The following is a 21,902-nucleotide window of genomic DNA, read 5'->3' as shown; positions in this document are numbered from 1 at the left end:
GATAAGGTAGAGACAGGCTCTCAACGTCTCTGTTGAGATTGCTAGGAAGATGAAAGGGCATCTTTTACTGAGTTTCGAGGTCTATTTTCAAACCCTTTTTCTGACTCACTGGATAACTTATTCTATTATCTAATAGTCGTGGACAATTACTTGAAAAAGCCGGAAATGTTGTAATTTAAACAAACAAATACGGAAGTAATCATTAGATTTTGCATGAATTATTCAACTGATTTGGGATCGTTCACTGTGATGTATCAGACTGCAACATGTGCTGGTTCCCGGGCAACATTGCATAAGATAACGAAACGCAATTTACATCTAGTGGATTTAAACTATTCTGTCAAACATTTACAACGGAGAATATCACGATTGCATCGCACAATGCTGAACGGCTAGTGGACATGTTCAAAAGAGCGCTTAACCCTACCAGACCGAGCTACCAATATACCGGTAATTTCCGAAAATGCTATATACTGTGTTATAGCTAAACCGGTATTTTTCCGACCACGTGTTTTTGTGTTGTCAAGGAGCTAAAAATAGCTACCCAATCGCTGCTTAGTCTTGATTTAGCGCAAACTTAACGTTCTGCAAATGTCTTTCTTTGTTTTGGCGGAGTTGTGATTTGCTTTGTAGACTAAAGTAGCCATGAAGCGAGCTAGTGACGAATCAAACACCTCGACAGGTAAAAGAGCAAAGAGTTTCACAGTGCAACAAGTGTTGGATAAAATGACAAATTCTGATTCAGATGAAGGCGAATTTGATCAGAGGTTTGTTTCTGAATCAAGTAACGCTAGTGATTATGAATATATCGATGAAGGAGAAAGTGATGATAATTCTGATGATGCGAGTGGCCTGTGCATCAAGGAGGGCTCCACCTGTTAGGCAGACTGGCACATGAAGGCTGAATTACTAACGCGTTTAAATTTTTTTCACAATTTTGCCCAGGAGGCCAGGTACAGGAGCAAATTAGGTTCAGTAGTTCAGGTCTGGTAGGGTTAAGAAAGCAAAGAAAACATTCACTGAAAAGGCCATTCAACAACGTCATTCAATGTGCACGGAGACAAACAAACAACAAGCAAGCAAGACCGACAGAGCTTTAGTAGAATATAGATAGATATGAACTGATGAGACGACCCACAGAAAAAAAATGATTGAAAAAAAAAAAAAAAAAAAAAAAAAAACACTCATTCCGTACCAGTTGTGGTTGGTGAAAGGCGAGGTGAACGTGTACAGACATGCTTTTAGTTTGTTTCTCTCCATTACCTCTCGTTTGTATTTTGTGTGACTGTATTGTATAACCAGCGAGAATCAGTTGATAATGTCCACACCTGGTTGGCTGCCTATAGAGCACGGTTTCTTTAGAAATAAAAATAATATGTACATATATATATATAAAAAAAAAACGGAACCAGTAGCGTTTATCATCGGTCATAAAATTACAAAGATTAAAAATGAAAAGGAAAAAAAATACACAACCCACCACTTTTTAGAAGAATAAAAATAAGATAAAAGGTCAATCCTGCAACACATACACACACATATATATGTGTTTGTATGTCTATGTGTGCATGTGTATGCGCATGTGTGTGTGTGTGCATGTATGTGTGTATGCATATGTGTGTGTTTATATGTTTATGTGTGCATATGTGTGTGTTTTTGTATGTCTATATGTGCATGTGTGTGTCTGTGAGTATGTGTGTGTGTGTGTGTGTGTGTGTGTGTGTGTGTGTGTGTGTGTGTGTGAGTGCGTATGCGTGTGATATCATAGGCCATGGGTATTTATCAGTCGAGTGAACAGGACATTTCAAGCAGAACGTTCAGCAGTATTGGCGAGACTTGCATCTGCCTTCAAGAAAAAAGAAATCCAATATGATAACAAATCGAAGTCCGCCATTTTGAATCTCGGTGTATATTTTACAAGAATTGATTCAAAATCAAAGACCCGTCAGAACTTCTCCCTTTTTTTTAGACTGGACCTTATGAAGCTAAACAGAAAAAAAGAACAACATTGTATCTAATCAATAATTCATCATGGAAACCTCTAGAATGACATCAAAAATGGTAAGTAGTGCCTTTAATATTCTTCGATTAATAATACAGTTATGCTATATCAATGTTTTCTCGTTGTTTCATTCAATCTTATATAAATAGAAACTGTGGCTGCCTGTCCGTCAGTCACAATTTTTCCATTGGATTTTTACCATATCCTTTTCCGTCCTTTTTTCTGTTTATTTCTTTCTTAATCTCATTGAATTCCTATAAACTGTCACTAAATGTTAAATAACTTTTTTTTTATGCAAGCATGATTAATTTCATATTGTTTGTTTCCTTTAATGCATTAACCTGCAAAATTTATTGTATATTTTGCAAACCTCTTTTCTCTAATGAGAACAATTACAATTCTTTGAAACTCCATGGAATAAAGTTTTTTTTTGTTTATTTGTACTCCTTGTTGGATAATTTAAATTTTGTATTCCTCCTTACAGGTTTATAGATTTTTTTTTGTTTTGAAAATTTGAATAAATTTTCAATAAGATTTTCATTTTATATATATATATATATATATATATATATATATATATATATATATATATATATATATATATATAGACGGCCCAAAAAACGGCCGGGTAGCCGAAACAATAATGTAACTTAACAGAAAGATACGGTAATAAAAAATAAAACGCATATTTGCTCTACAACAGTATTGAGCACTTTCTTCAGTTTTTATTAATTACCATTTCCACTAAATATATATATATATATATATATATATATATATATATATATATATATATATATATATAAAGAAATAAATATATATATATATATATATATATATATATATATATATATCTATAAAAGTGAACGTGTCTGTCTGTCTGTCTGTGTGTCTGTCTGTCTGTGTACATTTCCCTACGCAATAACTCTGTCAATTTTTAGTCTATAGACTCAAAATTTGAAATACCGGGTACTGAGATTTGGGAAAATCGATGTGACGGGTGTCAGCCAGAAATTTGGCTGTTAAGGGGTCAAATTTCAACGATTTGACCTTTAAGAACTCTACCAAACTCCTCTGACAATTTTGGGTCTAGACACTTGAAATTTTAGATATAGGTTCTTTGAACATGGATCTAAGTTAATAAAGTGATTTGAGCTCGAAACAATAAATTTTAAGGGGTCATAATAGGGGTCAAAGTTTAAAAAAAATTAACCATTTTTTTTGTTTTTTTGTTTTTTTTTGCACAGCATACACCTCCAAACACCCGAGCAACGCCGGGCACCCCTGCTAGTATATATATATATATATATATATATATATATTTATTTATTTATATAAAGTGATTATGTGTAAGGGCACTTCTCACCTTATATATTAACGGATTTTTGATTTACAGACTTAAATTTGGTATATAGGATAATAAAACATGTGGAAAACTTTTTCATGGGTTTTCATTAGGAAAAAAAGCACTGCTAAGGGATTTTTGTCTCTCTTGTGGCTTTGCCAGGCCACTAATATATATATATATATATATATATATATATATGTATATATATATATATATATATATATATATATATATATATATTAGTGTTGGGATGGTTGGGATGATTAATAGGAATCGGGAATCGAAAAAAAATCAAAACTTGTGGGGGTATCGGAATCAGTATTGAGAATGAAAAAAATGTTTGCGATTTTTCTACTCGTTTTGTTTTTAACTTAATTTTGCTGTGGCTCGTATTAATGACAATAAATATTTATTGATTATAAATTATCAGAAAAACTAAAATCTAAACGTCACAAGCATATGTGTATTTTTACATTTGCAAAAGTATCTGCATCTATTACATGTGTTTTGGCGGTAATCCGATTTCCCCCCCCCCCACTCCTCCAACAAAACCAACTCTATATTTAGACATCTAAATAGAATCAAAATCAGAATCGGTAATTGTATTGGAACCAGAAATTTAGAGCAGAATCAGTAATTGTATCGGAATCAGGAAAAATATTGGAATCGTCCCATCACTAATATATATATATCTATATATCTATAAAAGTGAACGTGTCTGTGTGTCTGTCTGTGTGTCTGTTCTGTCTGTGTGTGTGTACATTTTCCTACGCACTACCTCTGTCAATATTTAGTTTACAGACTCAGAATGCGATATACAGGGTATTTAGATTTGGGAAAATCGATGTGATCAGTTTTTGGCAAACATTTGGCTGTTAAGGGGTCAAAGTTCAATGATTTGACCTTTGAGAACTCTACCAAACTCCTCCGACAATTTGGGGCCTAAACACTTGAAATTTTAGATATAGGTTCCTCGGGCATGAATCTAACTTAATAACTTGATTTGAGCCCCAGACAATAAATGTTAAGGGGTTATAATAGGAGTCAGAGTTTAAAAAATTTACTTTTTTTTATTTTACTCAGCATACACCTCCAAACACCCGGGCAACGCCAGGCACCCATGCTAGTATATATATATATATATATATATATATATATATATATATATATATATATATATAATATTTTTATTTATATAGACAAATATTAAATAGTAACTACACCACTGAACATGCTAATTGGTTGGCAAGAAACCAAAAGTCACTTGTCAGGTGATGTAATGAAGCTTATTTGCCACTGAAGGCATCTGGTGCTCAAAAAACACACATTTAGCATATATATATATATATATATATATATATATATATTATATATATATATATTATATATATATATATATATATATATATATATATATATAATATGCAGAATTTGTCTTATTTTGAAAAGGCTTATTTACAAATGGAAGAATATTGCATTAATGGTCAATAATAAATTCCCAACAAATATAACAGATGCCATTACCGGAAATCGAAACCGAAATCTTGAGAACTTCAGTCTGCGGTTCTAGCAACTAAACTATTTGGATTTTCTTATAAACTAGCCTGGGTGCCCGGCGTTGCTGGATGTTTAGAGGTGTGTGTTGAGCAAAGAAAAAAAAAAGTTGTAGTAGGCAGGCAGGCTTGAACCTGTGATGCGGAGGTGGAAAAAAAGTGGAGGTATGTGTAAGGGTGTTGGTTGAGCAAAAAAAAAAAAAAAGAAGGAAAATTGTGTGCGCAAAAAAAGAGAAATAGGAATAATAAGCAAGCTCGAACCCATAACGCGCCAGATAAAAAAGAGGTGAAAAAAACAAAAAACAATCGATGCGCTTACCGCGGTTGTGACGTCACGGGCGGTTTAAATAATGCCTTTTATCCGACGCTGTTGACACGAGGTTTGAATGACTTGCAAAAAATGTTAGCAAAAAAAGCGACCCCTCCTTGTAAAAAATGTGCCCACTTGAGGGTGAAGGAATTAATGTTTTTGGCCAATTTTTCGATATTTGTCATCCAAAGGGTCGAGCTTCAAAAGGATACCAATCTTGTGAAAATCCGTCGCCTCTGTCGAAAGTTTTAGGCAGACATACATACATACATACATACATACATACATACATACATTTAAACAGACAGGTGAGATTTATATTATAGATGGAGAGCAGATAGTGGCTCTTGGGTTTACTTTCGACAACCTTGTAACTCTTTTCTTTTTTTCTTTAATCCTTTAGTTCTTACATTCCATAAGCGAGTTTTCTAACAAAGGAGGAAGAATCGCTATATTCTGGCTCAGAATCTTTTCATATAACACTAATTGTTCGTTAGTTTTTGACTATGAAGTTGTATTTTTTAGTTCTTTACATCAAGTGGTTTCATGCCTTGTCTGGAGTGATTTCTATAAAACAAATTAGAGCTAAAAAACATTACTCTCACAAAATAATTATAGGTTTGGCGTGATGTCATAGGATTATGATATACGTCATGTTTCAAAACATCAATTCAAACATTAGTGATGGTAAAAATATGCGAATGTATAAACATTGCATTGGAAATTATGCTAATAGTTCCAAACAATTTATTTTGAATCCAACTACTCATTTTAGTTCTTTTACAATTATGTAATCCTTCCTGCCTAGAAAAAAATATGCGACTGGCAAAAGCATATTATTTTTGCACGTTTATAAAATTATGTTTTCAACTTTAGGTGTTTTCATGGTCTGCAATTAATCTGATTAATTAATATTTGATTTTGAATAGCCATTTTTTCCCCGTTATTTTCACTTTTTCTTTTACAAAAAAAAAAAAATGTATTTCGCTTCAGTTTTTTTTTTCCCCCCAATAATATTTATTTCTAGTCGAAACATTGTTAAATTGGAACAACATTTCACTGATTACCTTCATTAGCCGCTTATGACGTTGATAAAATTTTTAAAAATCTACATTTCCTGATCCATGACTGATTTCAAATAATAAATATGTATTTGATTAAAATATTTTATCAACTGTTCATTTTTTTTAATTAATTTTATTTCATTAATATGTTCCCATTTTCTTGCCTCCCTACGAGGGCAGAGTTAGACACAAGGTCGTTTTTTAATGTAGGTAAAATCCAGCTCCCTAAAAAGGCGCACTCTGAACAGGAGCAAAAATAAAAATTCAGTCAAGAAGGACTTTTCTGCCATCGACCGAGGACAAAAAAGGTGAAGTGCAGCATCAAAACATATACTACACTTTGATCTTGTCCTGAAGTCTAAGGAAGAAATAAAGTAAATAATAATAAAAAAAAATTTCAAAGATAAGAAAAATCATTTGGATACTTATCCTCCATTTTATAATAAAACCACTTCATCGAGCACTCTATGGAAGCTTACTATGTTTGTTAAGTGAATGATGATAATATTTTCCTTTTTCGTATAACTATTTCATGCATGAAAAGGCTCTGAACAGGAGTCAAAGATGACATAAGTTCGAGGTTCAAGTCCTGTAACTATACAGCTATATCTAGCCACACTGATGAGTGTGGACTAAGATGAAACATATATGTATATAGATATTAAAATATATATATTTATTATAAGAACACTCTGTAAAGGAAAAGCTTTTAATTAATTCCAGGCAATTAAGAGTGATTTATTCTGCCCAAAATATAAGTTCTCTAAAAGTTGATCGTAAAATATAAAAGCACTTCATAGCAGAACCTTTCTTCTCATATCCAACAAGTCGGACGCACCTTCTCAAAAACGAGCAGCAATACCAAACTGTCCATTACTTCTTGCTATCTCAGGTCAAATACAAACATCGCTTTCACGTTGACGCTGGACACATGTTTGACATGAACTGAATTTGTTAGTATTTCTACAAACTAAGTGCAGGATTTGATATAATAATAATAATAATAATAATAATAATAATAATAATAATAATAATACTAGGTGCCTTCAATAAGTTTCCAGACTTTTTCGTATGGGCATTTTTATTGATAGTACACATATGAAATTCTAGTTTACTTCAAAGTAATCTCCCCCAGCTGCAATGCACATGTCTTATCGTTCCAACAACTTCTGGAAGTCCCCATGGAAATCATCTTGTGTGAGCGTGTCACCGATCCTCATCACAGCCTCTTTCATCTCCTCAATTGTCTCATAACGACAGTCTTTAAGGTTTTCCTTGAGCTTAGGAAATAACCAAAAGTCACAGGGAGCAAGGTCTGGACTATAGGGAGGGTGAGGAACTGTCTTGGTCAAATAGTCTGATCTTCTCTCAGTGCCTTGTGGACAAATGCTGCGTATAACTTCCACAACTTCAATTCTTCGTGAATAATTTTATGTATAGTTCTCAAACTGACATCAAACTGTGCACTTATTGTCTCTATAGACACACAGCAGTCCTTATCCATGAAATTCTTTATTTGGCCAATCAACTCTGGTGTTCTGACTTCCTTACCCCTCCCACATCTCTTATCATCCCCCACAAACTTCCTCCCCTCCTTGAATCTCTTATGCCACTCAAAACTGATGCTCAATTCATGCAAGATGGCCCAAAAGCAGTCTGAAGCATTCCATACGTTTCTGTGACATTTTTTCCAAGTTTAAAATAGAATTTTATTGCATATCGTTTTTCTAATGTGTCCCCAAGTCCAGATTGCATTTTTGAAATTCACCAGCTGTGATAATCAGGCTTTAGTAGGGTGTATTCCAATTTCTGTTGCAGCTGTTCATTTGAATCTGAAATCCTAATAATTGGTCAATCATCTCATAGTATGTATAGCAATAGCATACTGAATTTTCAAGAGTCTGCGACAATTTGAAATTTAAATGCCTGTGCAAAAAACGTCTGGAAACTTCTTCGAAGGCATCTTGTATATAGGATTTTTACTTCAAACAAAAAATGCATCCTAATCGGTTCTTTACGTTTCTTTTTGCACAAGTTAAAAACACCGATATCAAATGTAAAATATTCAATGTCTGATCTCTCACACACACACACACACACACACACACACACACACACACACACACACACACACACACACATTATTTCCACAATCAAACAACCCTACAGCATACAGAAACCATGAGAGCCACATACTGGAAGTCCAAGACTCCAGTTTTGTGGTTTCCATGGTTTGTGTGAGCTGTGGCGTTGTTTGATTGTGGAAGTAATTTCAATGTCATCTCATAAAAAAAAAAAAATTTTGTACGACTAGACTACAATAGCGAAAATCGACATATTTTTATGTTGAATTTCAAGGCAAACCAAAGGACTCTACTTATTGTCATGTTACAGTAATGAATATATCCCAAAATTACGAAAAACGATAAGGTAGGAAAATGTCATTAAAGAAAACATTTCTTGACGAATATTAGCGAAAATATGTTTCACTAAAAAAAACGACAAAAAAAACAAAAAACAAAGGGAGGTAAATAGGGTGTAACTATTGTGAATTCCAGACAAGTTTGTCAACATGGACTTGAATGCATTAAATCAAAGTGATATTTTTTTTTCATATAAAAACTGCAGGTTGTTACATTTCCTTCAGATGTACGAACTTCTAGCAAGTTCGCAATTGTGCTACTTTGAGAGGGAAATGGGATTAATCTGATACCTCCGTTCAGTCTCAAAAGACAAAGGATACCCCTTGTAGGAGCAGCTGTGTGTGTAATTGTTAGGCAAGGGTCGCGCAATCCCTAACCACACCTTTCCTGAATCGACACTGTTTGAGTCCAGTGGTAAGGAGAAGTCCAGGACGACTGGAAACAATGCCAAAATAAGTGAAGAGCACATACAGCACCTGGACGTCCCAAATGGTCACCCATTTAGTACTGACCAGGTTCAACGTTGCTTAACTTCGGTAAATGAGATCAATACCAAAAGTACAATTAGGCTAAGTTATTCTATTTCTTAAATGTTTATCTTTTAAATAATTTGTGCATAAACAATTAAGGCCTTGTCTTTTTAGGATAACAGAGTTACTTCCCCTGTTATTACGTCATGTGTTGCCAAAGAAATATGGCGACGCTTTTTTACGATAAAGATTGGGTGCCATCAGCTAGAATCGAAACCAAAACATTTAGCTCTCCAGCCTTATCCGTTAGCATATAACCTAAACTCATACCTATACGAAAACTGCAAAAATTGAGTTGTACAAACAGTAATTAAAGGCAGATTTACAAATTAAAAAATATTTTTATGTTAACATTTTTGAGTCATACAATTCTCCTGCGGTCTTTGGTTCCTCGATTGGGGAGACCAGTCAGTGTTTGGGTAGACAAATCATAAAATGTGTGTCAAATTGCTTCCCGTCCGTTGCTCTATGTTTGATCTTTGGTGTAAAGTCTGCATTTCCCCTAGTAGTTAAGGATGATTTACCGTAAATCCATCCATAGACCTTGAGCCCCTGGAGGGGCATAGACCATCTACAACTTTTTGTAGATGTTTTTGTAGCGAGGAGTTCTTTTTACAGGGTGTGGGTGCTAGCCCCACACCCAACCTTCCCAGAAGGTACATACAGCGCCTAACCTTCCCAAATGGTCACCCATCTGGTACTGGCCAGGCTCAACGTTGCTTAACTTCAGTGATCTGGTGAAAACTGGTATGTCAACGTGATTGTGCTTTACATAGTTTACCTTACATCACAAAAAGTAATGTAGTTTATGAATTTAATTGTCATTGCACTGCTGAATATGTGGGTCGAACCTCCTTAAATATGCAGACTCGAATTAACCAACACGTTTCAGCAAAAATAAGATTGGGCAAACCTTGTCACCGTTACCCCCTCTCGTTCACCTTGAAATCTGTCATTGGCTAACACCTCCATGAAAATCCAGCATGTGCTCATGTGTATAAAATTGAGTGTTTTAGAATTTTGCATCAGGCTGACTCTCTAAATCACTTATGGATTTTGGAGTCGGTCTCCATTCTCTTATGCAGACCTTCTCTCTGTCAACAGAAAGAATTCGTTAAGTCATTAGACTTATTTGGGGATATATTTTAACTCTCCCCTTTGCCCCCACTTGTACATATATTTTATATAATTGTAAATATTTTATTTTATTCGTATTCCCACCCGTGCTTCCTTTTCTCTCCCTCGGTAAAAAATTTACACGCACACACCATTAAGTCTTGTTCTTTATTTTTCTAAGATCAACGATTAACTCCTGATGAGTCTGTTTGTTGATGAAAGGGGTCCCTTGGGTTTTACCGGCCATTTTCTTCAAAGCATATATATATATATATATATATATATATATATATATATATATATATATATATAGATATAGATAGATAGATAGATAGATAGATAGTGTGTGAGAGAGAGAGAGAGAGATATAGAGAGATAGAGAGAGAGAGATTAAGTTTTATGTAGCAATAGCATAAATTTAATCTTTTCTCATTGAGTAGTTTCGTTTCAACGACTTCAAGTAGTAAATACGAATTAAGTTGCTAAGTGATAATGATTGGATGAAGACAGCGACATCAAAACAAAGGTAAAAATGAAAATTTTTCAGTAATTTTACAATCTATTTATATATCTATAAAAGTGAAAGTGTCTGTCTCAGTCTACAGACTCGAAATTTGATATATAGGGTATTGAAATTTGGGAAAATTTTGTAATCCGTTTTCGGACAGAAATTTGGCTGTTAAGGGGTCAAAGTTCACCGATTTGAGAACTTTGCCAAACTCCTTCGCTAATTTTGGGTATAAACAATTGACATTTTAGATATATGTTCCTTGGACATGGATCTAACTTAATAACTTGATTTGAGCCCCAAACAATAAATGTTAAGGGGTCGTAATAGGGGTCAAAGTTTTTAAAAAATTGACCTCTGCGGTCTCTACCAAATTACTCAGACAATTTCTGGTCTAAACATTTGAAATTTTACTTAAAGGGTATTCCGAGATAGGACAAGCTTTTTAATCGGTTTGGGTTGAAAATTTAAGCATCCGAGAGGTCAAAGTTCAAAAGATTAGCGACATATTAAACTAACCGGAAATGGCGATCAGATTTATCTCACTTTTCAACTTTTCCGAAAATGTTTTTTTTTTTTTTCATCTTAAATAAAACAACTCAATAATAAGATAGAAGTCACGGGTTAATTCTTCCAATAGTCATGAGATAGTGTCTGATACCTCTGGTGCACTTCATAGTTTGACATATTTATGCTTTATGACGATCCTTTGCTCTGTCAGCCTGAACGGCTACATGTGGCATAAACTTAGTTCAAGCGTGCATCACTCATTCCTTGGTATTGGATTACAAAGCTGGCCACCCGGGTTTTGTGGCAGATAACCTCGCCCGGTTAAACAGTAGCATGTCCGCTGATGTCACACTGAGAAGCTAATAAATTGTCAGAAAGAAATTGTTGATAATGACGCCATTAATATTAATGATTAAACTTTAATTCATATTTTACGAGTTAAGTTACCCGGTATTGCCTGGTCTCTTAGAAAAGAAACAAAGATTGGTTAAAAAAAAGTATGAGAAAATAGTAGTTGTCTTTTCTACCTTCCCCTCTATCTCTCATATATATATATATATATATATATATATATATATATATATATATATATATATATATATATATATATATATATATATATACTCGGGTTTTTTTATATTCAAAAGTAATGGACTAATGAATTCAACGAGGTTGTTAGATAGTGCTCAATAAAAAGAGCTGATAATACTTGTTTATTGTTATATAAACATGCTCACATCCCGCTGCTACAAATAGCCACTTGTTTCAATCAAACAACAGATATCATCAGGCAGCGACTTGACTATTCAAAAGTTCAATGAATATTATTTTTTTACTTCTTTCTGTGCATGGTCACATAAAATTATTTTCTTCAAATGTGTTAATATTTAGAAATGGTCAGGTATCTCTCGGTAACAACATTGGTAGAGAACGTGGCTGAAACGCTAATTGTTTGGTTTCGATTTTAACTGATGGCACCAAGTCATTTTCTTTCTAGCTTTTGCTATCATGTCTTTGATTTTTTTGTACATAGGCATCACCACTTATCAAGGCCCAGAGACCACTCGAGGATAAGGGTTAAGAGTGTACAGTAGTCAATTGGACAATATAGTAATCGTTAGTAATGGAAATTTGGTAATTTTGTTAACTTAAGTGGAACGGCTTATCAGGAACTTGTTTACGTTGGACTTGAAGACAACCATATTGTAGTCAGCTGGAAAGCAGTTCCACAGGCGAGCACTAGGTGTGTCTGAATTTTTTGGGAATTTCTGACACCCTTAACACAAAACTGCGAATAAAATATACAAAACTCGTAATTTCTCTTTTTAAAGTGGGTTGTTTAATTTCTTTATGGAATATACTTCCAAAATAAAATATTAAAGATTTTTGAAAAATAAGAGAAATATGATTTTTTATTAAAAAAAACAGTGTTTACAAAGTGCCTGCATGCGCTCATGCAGGCATTTTTCCTACGTAATGAAATGAATTGAATTTTATGAGTTAAATTTTTTTCAATTTTTTCAATTTAAAAATCTATCAAAGTTTTTCTATTGGTTCAATTTTTACAATATTTGCAGGTTTAATGTGAAATTTTATACTCTTTCCAATAGACCGAATATGATATTCTAGACAAAAGCTTTTTTTTAATTCACCCCTCTATTTTGAAATGTCTATTAAAATGAAAATAATTAATTTTCTCACCTCAGATTTATATATCACAAATTGAAGATAAAAGAACAATAAATAAAATAATCTAATTTAAAAAAAAAAAAAAGAATAGTTTTTTTCAAATTTACCTGTAAAGTCAAAAGTTAAAAACCTTTTTTTTAAAACCAGGTTAATTTTTTTTGAGTGAAACCTCACATTTTTAAAATATTGTCCTGAAAAAATTGACCACCTACAACAATTTTTCCTGTTTCATTCAATGTTTAAAAAAATATCACTGCATAAAGAAGAAATAAAATATATGAAATCAAAAACTCATGTATTTCTTTAAGCGAATAAAAAAATGGAAAATTAGTCAGGTGGATTATGTTTAAATGGCAAACACAAAGTGAAATGTGATCATTTTTCAAGTACGGTGACCCATATTTCCACACACAAGGCACGATGGCTCAAGCGTATGTGTTGTTTCTATGTTTTGAAATAATTAATTATGACCGTTTTAGGCATCCATATTTGACAACTGCAAGAAAGACAGGAAACACCACTTTGCTAACATCGGGTAATCGTTTACAGAATGGCGGTCTTTTTGAATGATTGCTTAAAAAAATTGTTTTATTTAAAAAGTACATGGAATATAAAATATAAATATGGACAAATTCTTATAAATGAAGAATGGAAGCATCCATTGATTAGTATTTTATATAGGTAAGCGATTTTTTTAATTTATATATATTTATTATATTTAGATTAAGTTAAAATTCGTTTAATTTCGTGAAATCTTTTTTAAAGAAAACCAATTAAAAATATATTGTATATTTTTCTATTAAACCTTTTATTATTTTAAAATTTGGTCTTTATTGAAAAAAAAATAGGGTTTAAATTACATTATTCATGTTGTTATAAGCTTCGAAAGATAGTGAGTCTAATTAATCACTCCTTTTTAATCGCGACTTCTGATACTCCTAGGCGCGCACTTCTAAGAAAGAAGCTTAGGTTAAGGCACAGATAAAGAGTGGGGGGAATTATTGATAGTGTTTTCAGCTAGACTAGTATTTCTTGTGAAAGTTTGGCGAGAGAGGACCATAGATTGGAGCTCAGTCGAGTACTTGCCATGAAAATAACGATAAAGCAGAGACCAACTCGCAACATCTCTTCTGTGAGATAGAGGTTGCAGGGAAGAGAAAAGGACATCTCCTACGAGGCTACGAAGTCTATTTTGAACTCTATCAAGGCAGGACAAGTCTTTTCTAGCAGCTCCTGCCCAGATGTGGAAACAGTGCTCCATCCTTGGATGTACCTGGATCTTATATAGATAGAGAATTGCATCAGCAGTGAAATATCTACTGGATCGATTGAATGATCCCACCATTTTTCCAGCGGCCTTGGCAACAGATTTAATGTACGTGTTCCATTTAAGATCAGGAGTAAAGGTCAAGCACAGAAGCTTGTCAAAACATGAGGCCTCCCATTTCGGTTGATGCTAGGCAGGGATCAAAGCGTTGATGATGTAAAGATAAAAGCTTGGGTTTAGATGCATTAAAAGTAATCAGCCACTCCTTTCCCCATTGTACCACATGCTCAAGATCAGAGGAGAGAGAATCAGAGAGAACTTGGTCGTTTATGGTCTAAGATGTGCTACCATAGATGGTAGTATCATCAGCATAAATGTCTACGAATTATGTAAGGATGTGATTTGGAAGATCATTAACATAGATCAGGAAGAGAGTTGGGCCCAGGATGGATCCCTGAGGGACTCCAGCATTAATATTGTGAGCTTCTGGTTTTTCCTATCAACTACTACTCTTATGAACCTATCAGAGAGAAATGATTTAATAATTGAGAAGACATTTCCAGCTATACCATAGCTGGAGATCTTGTGAAGTAAACCTTTATGCCATACCCTATCAAAGGCCTTTGATATGTCAAGAGCAATTGCCCTAGAAAGGTTGCCTCCGTCGAGAGATTCGCTAATCCTATGAGATATAACTGTAAGCACATCTGCTGTAGATCTAGCAGAACGGAAACCATATTGTGTGTCACTAAGAAGGTTATTTTTGCTGAGATGGTTGATTACTTCTCTATTTAACACATATTTTAGCAACTTACTCATGACGCACAGGAGACTTATTGGCCTGTACTGAGAGGTTTGGTTTGGTTGTTTTTGTTTTACGGCATATCAACCTTTTTCAGGTTATTTAATGCCGAATCTAGTTATTTTGAGGAACGATTTTCTGGGGTATATTTGTTTTTTAAGTCGGATTCTATTTAACCCATAGTTGGGACCCTAACAGGTACTACCACTCCGGGTCAGAGTGGACCTGGGAGCAATGGACATTAAAGGGTGGCTCCACACGCCCCAAGGCCCGCAAGCTGGGGCATCACAATCGGATATAGTTTTAGGTCATATCCAGGACCGTTGTACTGAGAGGGAGATGAACGGTCGCCTGAATTCTTAAATACAAGTCATACTGATGAGATTTTCCGGGATGATGGGAAGCAATTCTGCTTAAGACAACGTTTAAACAGTTTTGTATTAATAAATGCGAATATCTGCATGGTTTTAAATATACTTAAACGTATTTTACGGCAAGCAGAATTAAAATATTTATTGACAGTCTTGTAAAATAAAACTTTTCTTTTTAATTTCTTACCATTTTTTTTTTTTTTTTTTTACTGTCTTCCAAAACGCTAAATATTTTTTGACAATTATTTTTTGCCGGAAATCCCTCACGGACGAAGACAAAATTCAATGAAAAAATTCATACTTTTCTCAAGTAAATCTTCCACGACAGGGGACAAATTCTAAGTATAGAGTACAAAACAGACTTTGTAGCTTAGTGGGGGGGTGCCCTTTTCTCTTCCCTGCAGCCTCTCTCCTACAGAAGAAACGTTGCGAGTCTGTGTTTGTTTTATCGTTATTTCCATGGCAAGTATTCGTCTGAGCTCCAATCTCTCGTCCCTCCTCGCCAATCTTTCACGAGAAACACCCGTCTGGCTGAAACTACTGTCAATAATTTTCCCCACTCTTTATCTGTGCCTAAATCCAAACGTAGATTCCATGAGCAGAGCTTCTTTCTCAGAAGTGCACGCCAGTGGAACTCTCTTCCGTTTGCCTGTTTCCCACCTGACTACAACTTGGATGTCTTCAAGTCGAACATAAACAAATTCCTGACAAACCGCCCTCTTAAGTAAGACACTCTATCAAAACCCCCAATACTAATGATTGCTACAATACTATCTCATTGATTACTGTTGATTACTTTTGATAATTTTGCAAATGAATTTGCATCATCGCAACAACCGCTTGCCATTGATTTCTCACTGGCAATGACCATTGGTCATCGCTAGGATTTGAGTGTCAAGAAATCTCCTCAAGGTTCCAGTTCTCTTTGCACATATTCAGTTGCGGTCTGCTTGGTGCTTTCTCTGTTCGGTCTTTCCATTCTCCTCGCCCCTCTTATACTATTTGGTTTGGTGCCAATTGATGCCAGCTCTACAATTTTTTTGCATGTGTGTGTATGGGGAGGGGTAATTTATGATTATAGTTTCAGTTTTCTTGGTTCCATGTTGTTTTCTGCCATCTTTTTGTTTCATTTCTGTTGCTGTCTCCATGCGACCGGCTGGCGCTTGTAGCTTATGGCAACTTAGCAGCATGTTGTGGAGAAAGCTGGCGAAATAACATAAATGGCGGGATACTAATCGTGCCAAAACAAGTCTTCCTGGTCGCCTTGGAGACAGCTAAATCGTCACAAGAGCCGTGCGACGTCAACCACAGCAGGAAATATCTTCAACGTACCATAAAAGACAACTGAAGATTCTCAGGGAGACACGAGGATGCCGATCGTGTCCGGGCAAGTCTGCGACGTGCTTCGGAAACAACCAAGGATACAACTGACACGACAGGATGCCGATCGTGTCAGAGCGCATCATCATCATCATCATCATCATCATCATCATCATCGTCGTCGTCGTCGTCGTCGTCGGCGGCAGAACAGTTAATATTTTAAAAACGACTACAAGAAATTAATATTATAAGCGATGCGGATCTCTGCTCTAAAAAACGCCTTTACGCTATTCAATAGTTCGGTTCAATGCATGACCCAGTTATGACTAGGGATATGACAACAGCATATTCTTATCATTGTTTTGACTCTCGAGTATATATTCGACACAGTTAATCAACTGAGAACCACATCACTCTATATAAGATATCAACGGATACACACTCGAGAGTCAAAACAACGAAAAGAATATGCTGTTGTCCTAGTCCTAGTTATGGCTCTCATCATTATAATTATGGGAAATGGCCGCCACGAAGTATATATCGCCGTAGAAGACGACATGGGTGTGCCATGTTCAAATCTAGTCGGATCTATGGTATACTTACGGATGTTGGTTCCATTCACACGGTTATAGAAAAGATCATGAAAACCAACGCTAATAAAACAATCAATCCGGCCGAAGAAACCGTACAATACTAATTCATAACGAATTTATTACGTTTAGTATCTTACTAGCAGGAAAATCCGACATTGCCCAGAATCGACTGAGAATCGACTTTCAATATTTTTATTGTCATCGGAATCAGTGATTTCAATCAAATTCATATATTGTCTATTCTAGTCGGGGACCCACCGCAGTGCACCGGGAAGTAGTTTCATTTGCGTCCTCACAGTGACTTAATCTACAAACTATTGTAGTCTACATTATACTGTAGAGAACCTACTGTTGATTTAATAAAATTATTTTTATATAATGACTTGAGATTGAAGTTTAAAATGCAAAAGTGAAGTATCATGGGTCGCTTGTTTTCTAAATAGAAACATTAACTTCGAACGCGCCTCTGCCTTATCAAAGAATCTATTTTATAGGCCGGGCCTTTCTGCTTGTGCGGTGATAAAATTTCTCAAATGCACTTGAGATGTTAGACTGTATAAGGGTGTTAACGTTGGTAAAAACCGGATTGTTCCTTCTTTTAATCGGACTTTTTCGATTATCGATTTCCGATACTTATCGGATTTATTCTGATACAAAATCTATCTAAGAACACTCCCAAACACATAAAATACATTTGTGTGAAATTTTGAAAAATTCAGCCAGCTGTTTAGGAGTCCATAGGGAATAATCTCTCTCACTCTCACACACACACACGCACACACACACACACACACACACACACACACACACACACACACACACACACACACACACACACATAAAGTGCCTTTTATATATAAGTAGATAAAATAATTATAATCAGGCGATCATCGTGCAATTAATAATCTCTTTTACCATTATCCTCGACTAGCCTCTTGGTCTTGATAAGTGGTGACCCATCAACATGAAAATACCATGGCAACGGAACAACATTTTCAAAACGAGAGACAGATATCTTCATAAAGGAATCAGATTTAGGAAGATTTTTTGTTGATGACACCTAATTGATATTCTAATTGAATTCTCTCTCTTTCTCTCTCTCTCTCTCTCTCTCTCTCTCTCTCTATATATATATATATATATATATATATATATATATATATATATATATATATATATATATTTTAAAGGAGATTAGACCAATAGTCTAAAGAGCTGAGTGTATTTCAATGTAACAGTGAAATTACTAGTTTAATAAAAAATACAGGAAAGAGAAAGTGCTCGTTGTAATTTAGATATATAATAAGCTCGATAGGTAAATATCATAGAGATAATTCAATATTAAGTAATGTGATTGATAATTTAAAATTTGAAAATCAAATTATAATTAAATTAAAAATCCGTTTCATAAGAAGGAACAACAACAAAATCATTTTGTTGTTGTTCCTTCTTATGAAACGGATTTTAAATTTAATTTAATTATAATTTGATTTTTAAATTTTAAATTATCAATCACATTACTTATATATATATATATATATATATATATATATATATATGTATATATATATATATATATATATACATATATATATATATATATATATATATATATATATATATATATGTATGTATATATATATATATATGACCGGAAGCCATGTCAATTAGGAACAGAATAGGACAAAATAAATTTAAACATATATTTACTAAAAAATATATTCAATAAAAAAATTGAAAAATTGATATTAAAATAAAATATATAGAAAGAGGGACGGACAAGCAATAATTAAATAAAAATGGACATCATTATAGATAATGTGTGCGGACCTGGTTTGTCCTCAGAAAGATAAACAGAAAACAATATGGCTGACGAGAGCCTAACATTATTTACCATTAACTGGTCACCCTTATGTAAGGCTTTGGTAGAGTTCTCAAAGGTCAAATCGTTGAACTTTGAACCCTTAATCGCCAAATTTCTGGCCGAAAACCAATCACATCGATTTTCCCAAATCTCAGTACCCTGTATATCAAATTTTGAATCTGTAGGCTTAAAATTGACAGAGTTATTGCGTAGGGAAATGTACACAGACACACACAGACACTTTCACTTTATATATATATATATATATATATATATATATATATATATATATATATATATATATATATATATATAAAGTGAAAGTGTCTCTGTGTGTGTGTGTCTGTGTACATTTCCCTACATATATATATATATATATATATATATATATATATATATATATATATATATATATATATATATATATATATATATATATGACCGGAGGCCATGTCAATTAGGAACAGAATAGGACAAAATAAATTTAAACATATATTTACTAAAAAATATATTAAATAAAAAATTGAAAAATTTGATATCAAAATAAAATATATAGAAAGAGGGACAGCCAAGCAATAATTAAATAAAAATGGACATCATTATAGATAATGTGTGCGGACAGTAGTCCGATGAATCCAAATAATAAAATCAAAATGGAGGATTTTCAAAACGTAGTTTTTAAATTTAGAAAAATTCAAGAAACCTCACATAGAAGTATGCTTTAATTAATTAGTTTCTGTGTGGTTCCTAATCTTTCTGATTCTGATATCTTTATGTAAGACAGCGCACCGTGCCATAAAGCAAAAATAGTTTTAGAAGAGCTAAATAGATTCAATATTTGTGTTATGGACTGGCCAGCTCAGAGACCAGACGTTAAGCCAATTGAAAATGTTTGGAAAATTATTGGTGATAAGATCACAGAAAAAAAATCTTGATGATTTGTGGGAATGTATAAGAAAATCCTGGAATAATATCTCCCCTATAACATTTGAACGATTAGTTCTGACTTGCAGCAAAAGATGCCATAGTGTGATTGAAAACAAGGGGCTTTTCACTAAATACTGAAAGGATTCTTTGTTTTTTCATTAATAATTCCCCCCCCTTCCTTAACTTTTGGATACCAGTAATTTAATTAAGTTTGTTTATAGGTAAAAAAAAAAAAAGAACACCATTATTCAACATTCACCAAAACTTTTTCCCCCTTTTTCATAGATAAAGTTAGAAGCCATTTAAAAGAAAATGATCGTCCGTTCCTTAACTTTTGGACGCTACTGTATATACTCAATTAATTTTTAGTCTACAGACTTGAAATTTGGTATATAGGGTATTCAACCAGGAGGAAAACTTTTTAATCGGTTTTCATCCCCAAACAAAATGCTGTTAAGGTGTCAAAATTGAAAAAAAAAATTGATATGTGAGGGTCATCGGATTTTTATCTGTTTGCTAATTGTTTCACGAATGGGCATGCGTGAATCGTTCACATTACAGATTCCTTATGTTAAGAATAAGTAGGTTTGAAAACACTTTTTAAAAGATCGTGCATAGCTGGATATCGTACTTAACTCACTATCTTTAGGTTTTGGTTTCGATCTCAGCTCGAGTATTTTTTTTTTTTACATAAGGAGTGAACTGTTTAGAAAAAAAAAACCATAATACAAATTGAGCGAGTTCGACAGAAAAATTCTCGAGTTTGACAAGATGCATATCTCAGTTTCAACTAGTAAATTATAACTTTTGAATACGTTATTTTTTGAATAAGTTATTTTTTGAATACGTTATTTTTTGAATAAGTTATTTTTTGAATACGTTATTTTTTGAATAAGTTATTTTTTTGAATACGTTATTTTTTGAATACGTTATTTTTTGAATAAGTTATTTTTTGAATCGACAATTCGGACATTAGTTCAAGATGAGCTGGCGATACGATATATTATGCTCCTATTTACTTGCCCCCCACCACCACCACGAGGGAAGAGTTAGACATAAGGTCGGTTTTTAATGTGGGGAAATCCAGCTCCTCAAAAAGGGGCACTCTGGGTGGGAACAAAAATTAAAATTGTCTCAATCTAGAAGGATGAACTGTTTACATTGAACTTGAAGGCTACTATACTGTAGTCAGCCGGGAAGCAGACCAGAAGAAAACTGTTCCACAGGCTGGCAGTTCTGGGGAAAACATCATTGTTCGTGGAATCTGCGTTTAGATTTAACCGCAGATATAGAGTGGGGCAAATTGTTGATAGTGGTTGTAGCTAGTCCAGTGTTTTCTTTTTCTTTTTGTAAGAGTTTGGCAAGATCGGACTATAGACTGGAGCTCAGACGAGCACTTTCCATAAAAATAACAATATAGTAAAGACAAGCTCGCAACGTCTCTTCTGTGGGAAAGAGGTTGCAGGAAAGAGAAAAGGGCATCACCTACTAGATTTCGAAGACGGTTTTGAACTTTATTAAGGCAAGATAGGGTGTGCCGAGTAGCTCCTGCCCAGAAACTTCCAATTCTTGCGCAAATGATCGAGTTGTGATATTTGGATTTTCTTCAAATTTTTCTTAAAAATATCGATGTAAAATTTTGAGGGTCTTTCATTTTCGAGACTGATAGTTCCCGTTTTGAATTTTGAAAATCACTTCCGAACAG

General features: G+C 33.9%; 1 protein-coding gene across 1 annotated transcript in view; it reads left to right on the top strand.

The window, feature by feature from the left end:
- The first annotated feature begins 692 nt into the window (after nucleotides 1–692).
- Nucleotides 693–21,902, top strand: part of LOC145296917 (guanylate cyclase soluble subunit beta-2-like) — a 120,646-nt gene continuing 99,436 nt past the window's right edge. The window contains exon 1 of the mRNA XM_080143081.1: nucleotides 693–2,061. Coding sequence (XP_079999207.1) covers nucleotides 2,032–2,061 — 30 coding nt within the window. The 5' untranslated portion in view covers nucleotides 693–2,031. The remainder of the gene's footprint in view (nucleotides 2,062–21,902) is intronic.

Source organism: Euprymna scolopes, chromosome 17 (assembly GCF_053919585.1).
Source record: "Euprymna scolopes isolate OS-2025 chromosome 17, ASM5391958v1, whole genome shotgun sequence".
In the NCBI taxonomy this organism is placed as follows: domain Eukaryota; kingdom Metazoa; phylum Mollusca; class Cephalopoda; order Sepiida; family Sepiolidae; genus Euprymna; species Euprymna scolopes.
The sequence above is the reverse complement of the archived record's forward strand: the minus strand, read 5'-3'. Positions and strand labels throughout refer to the sequence as shown.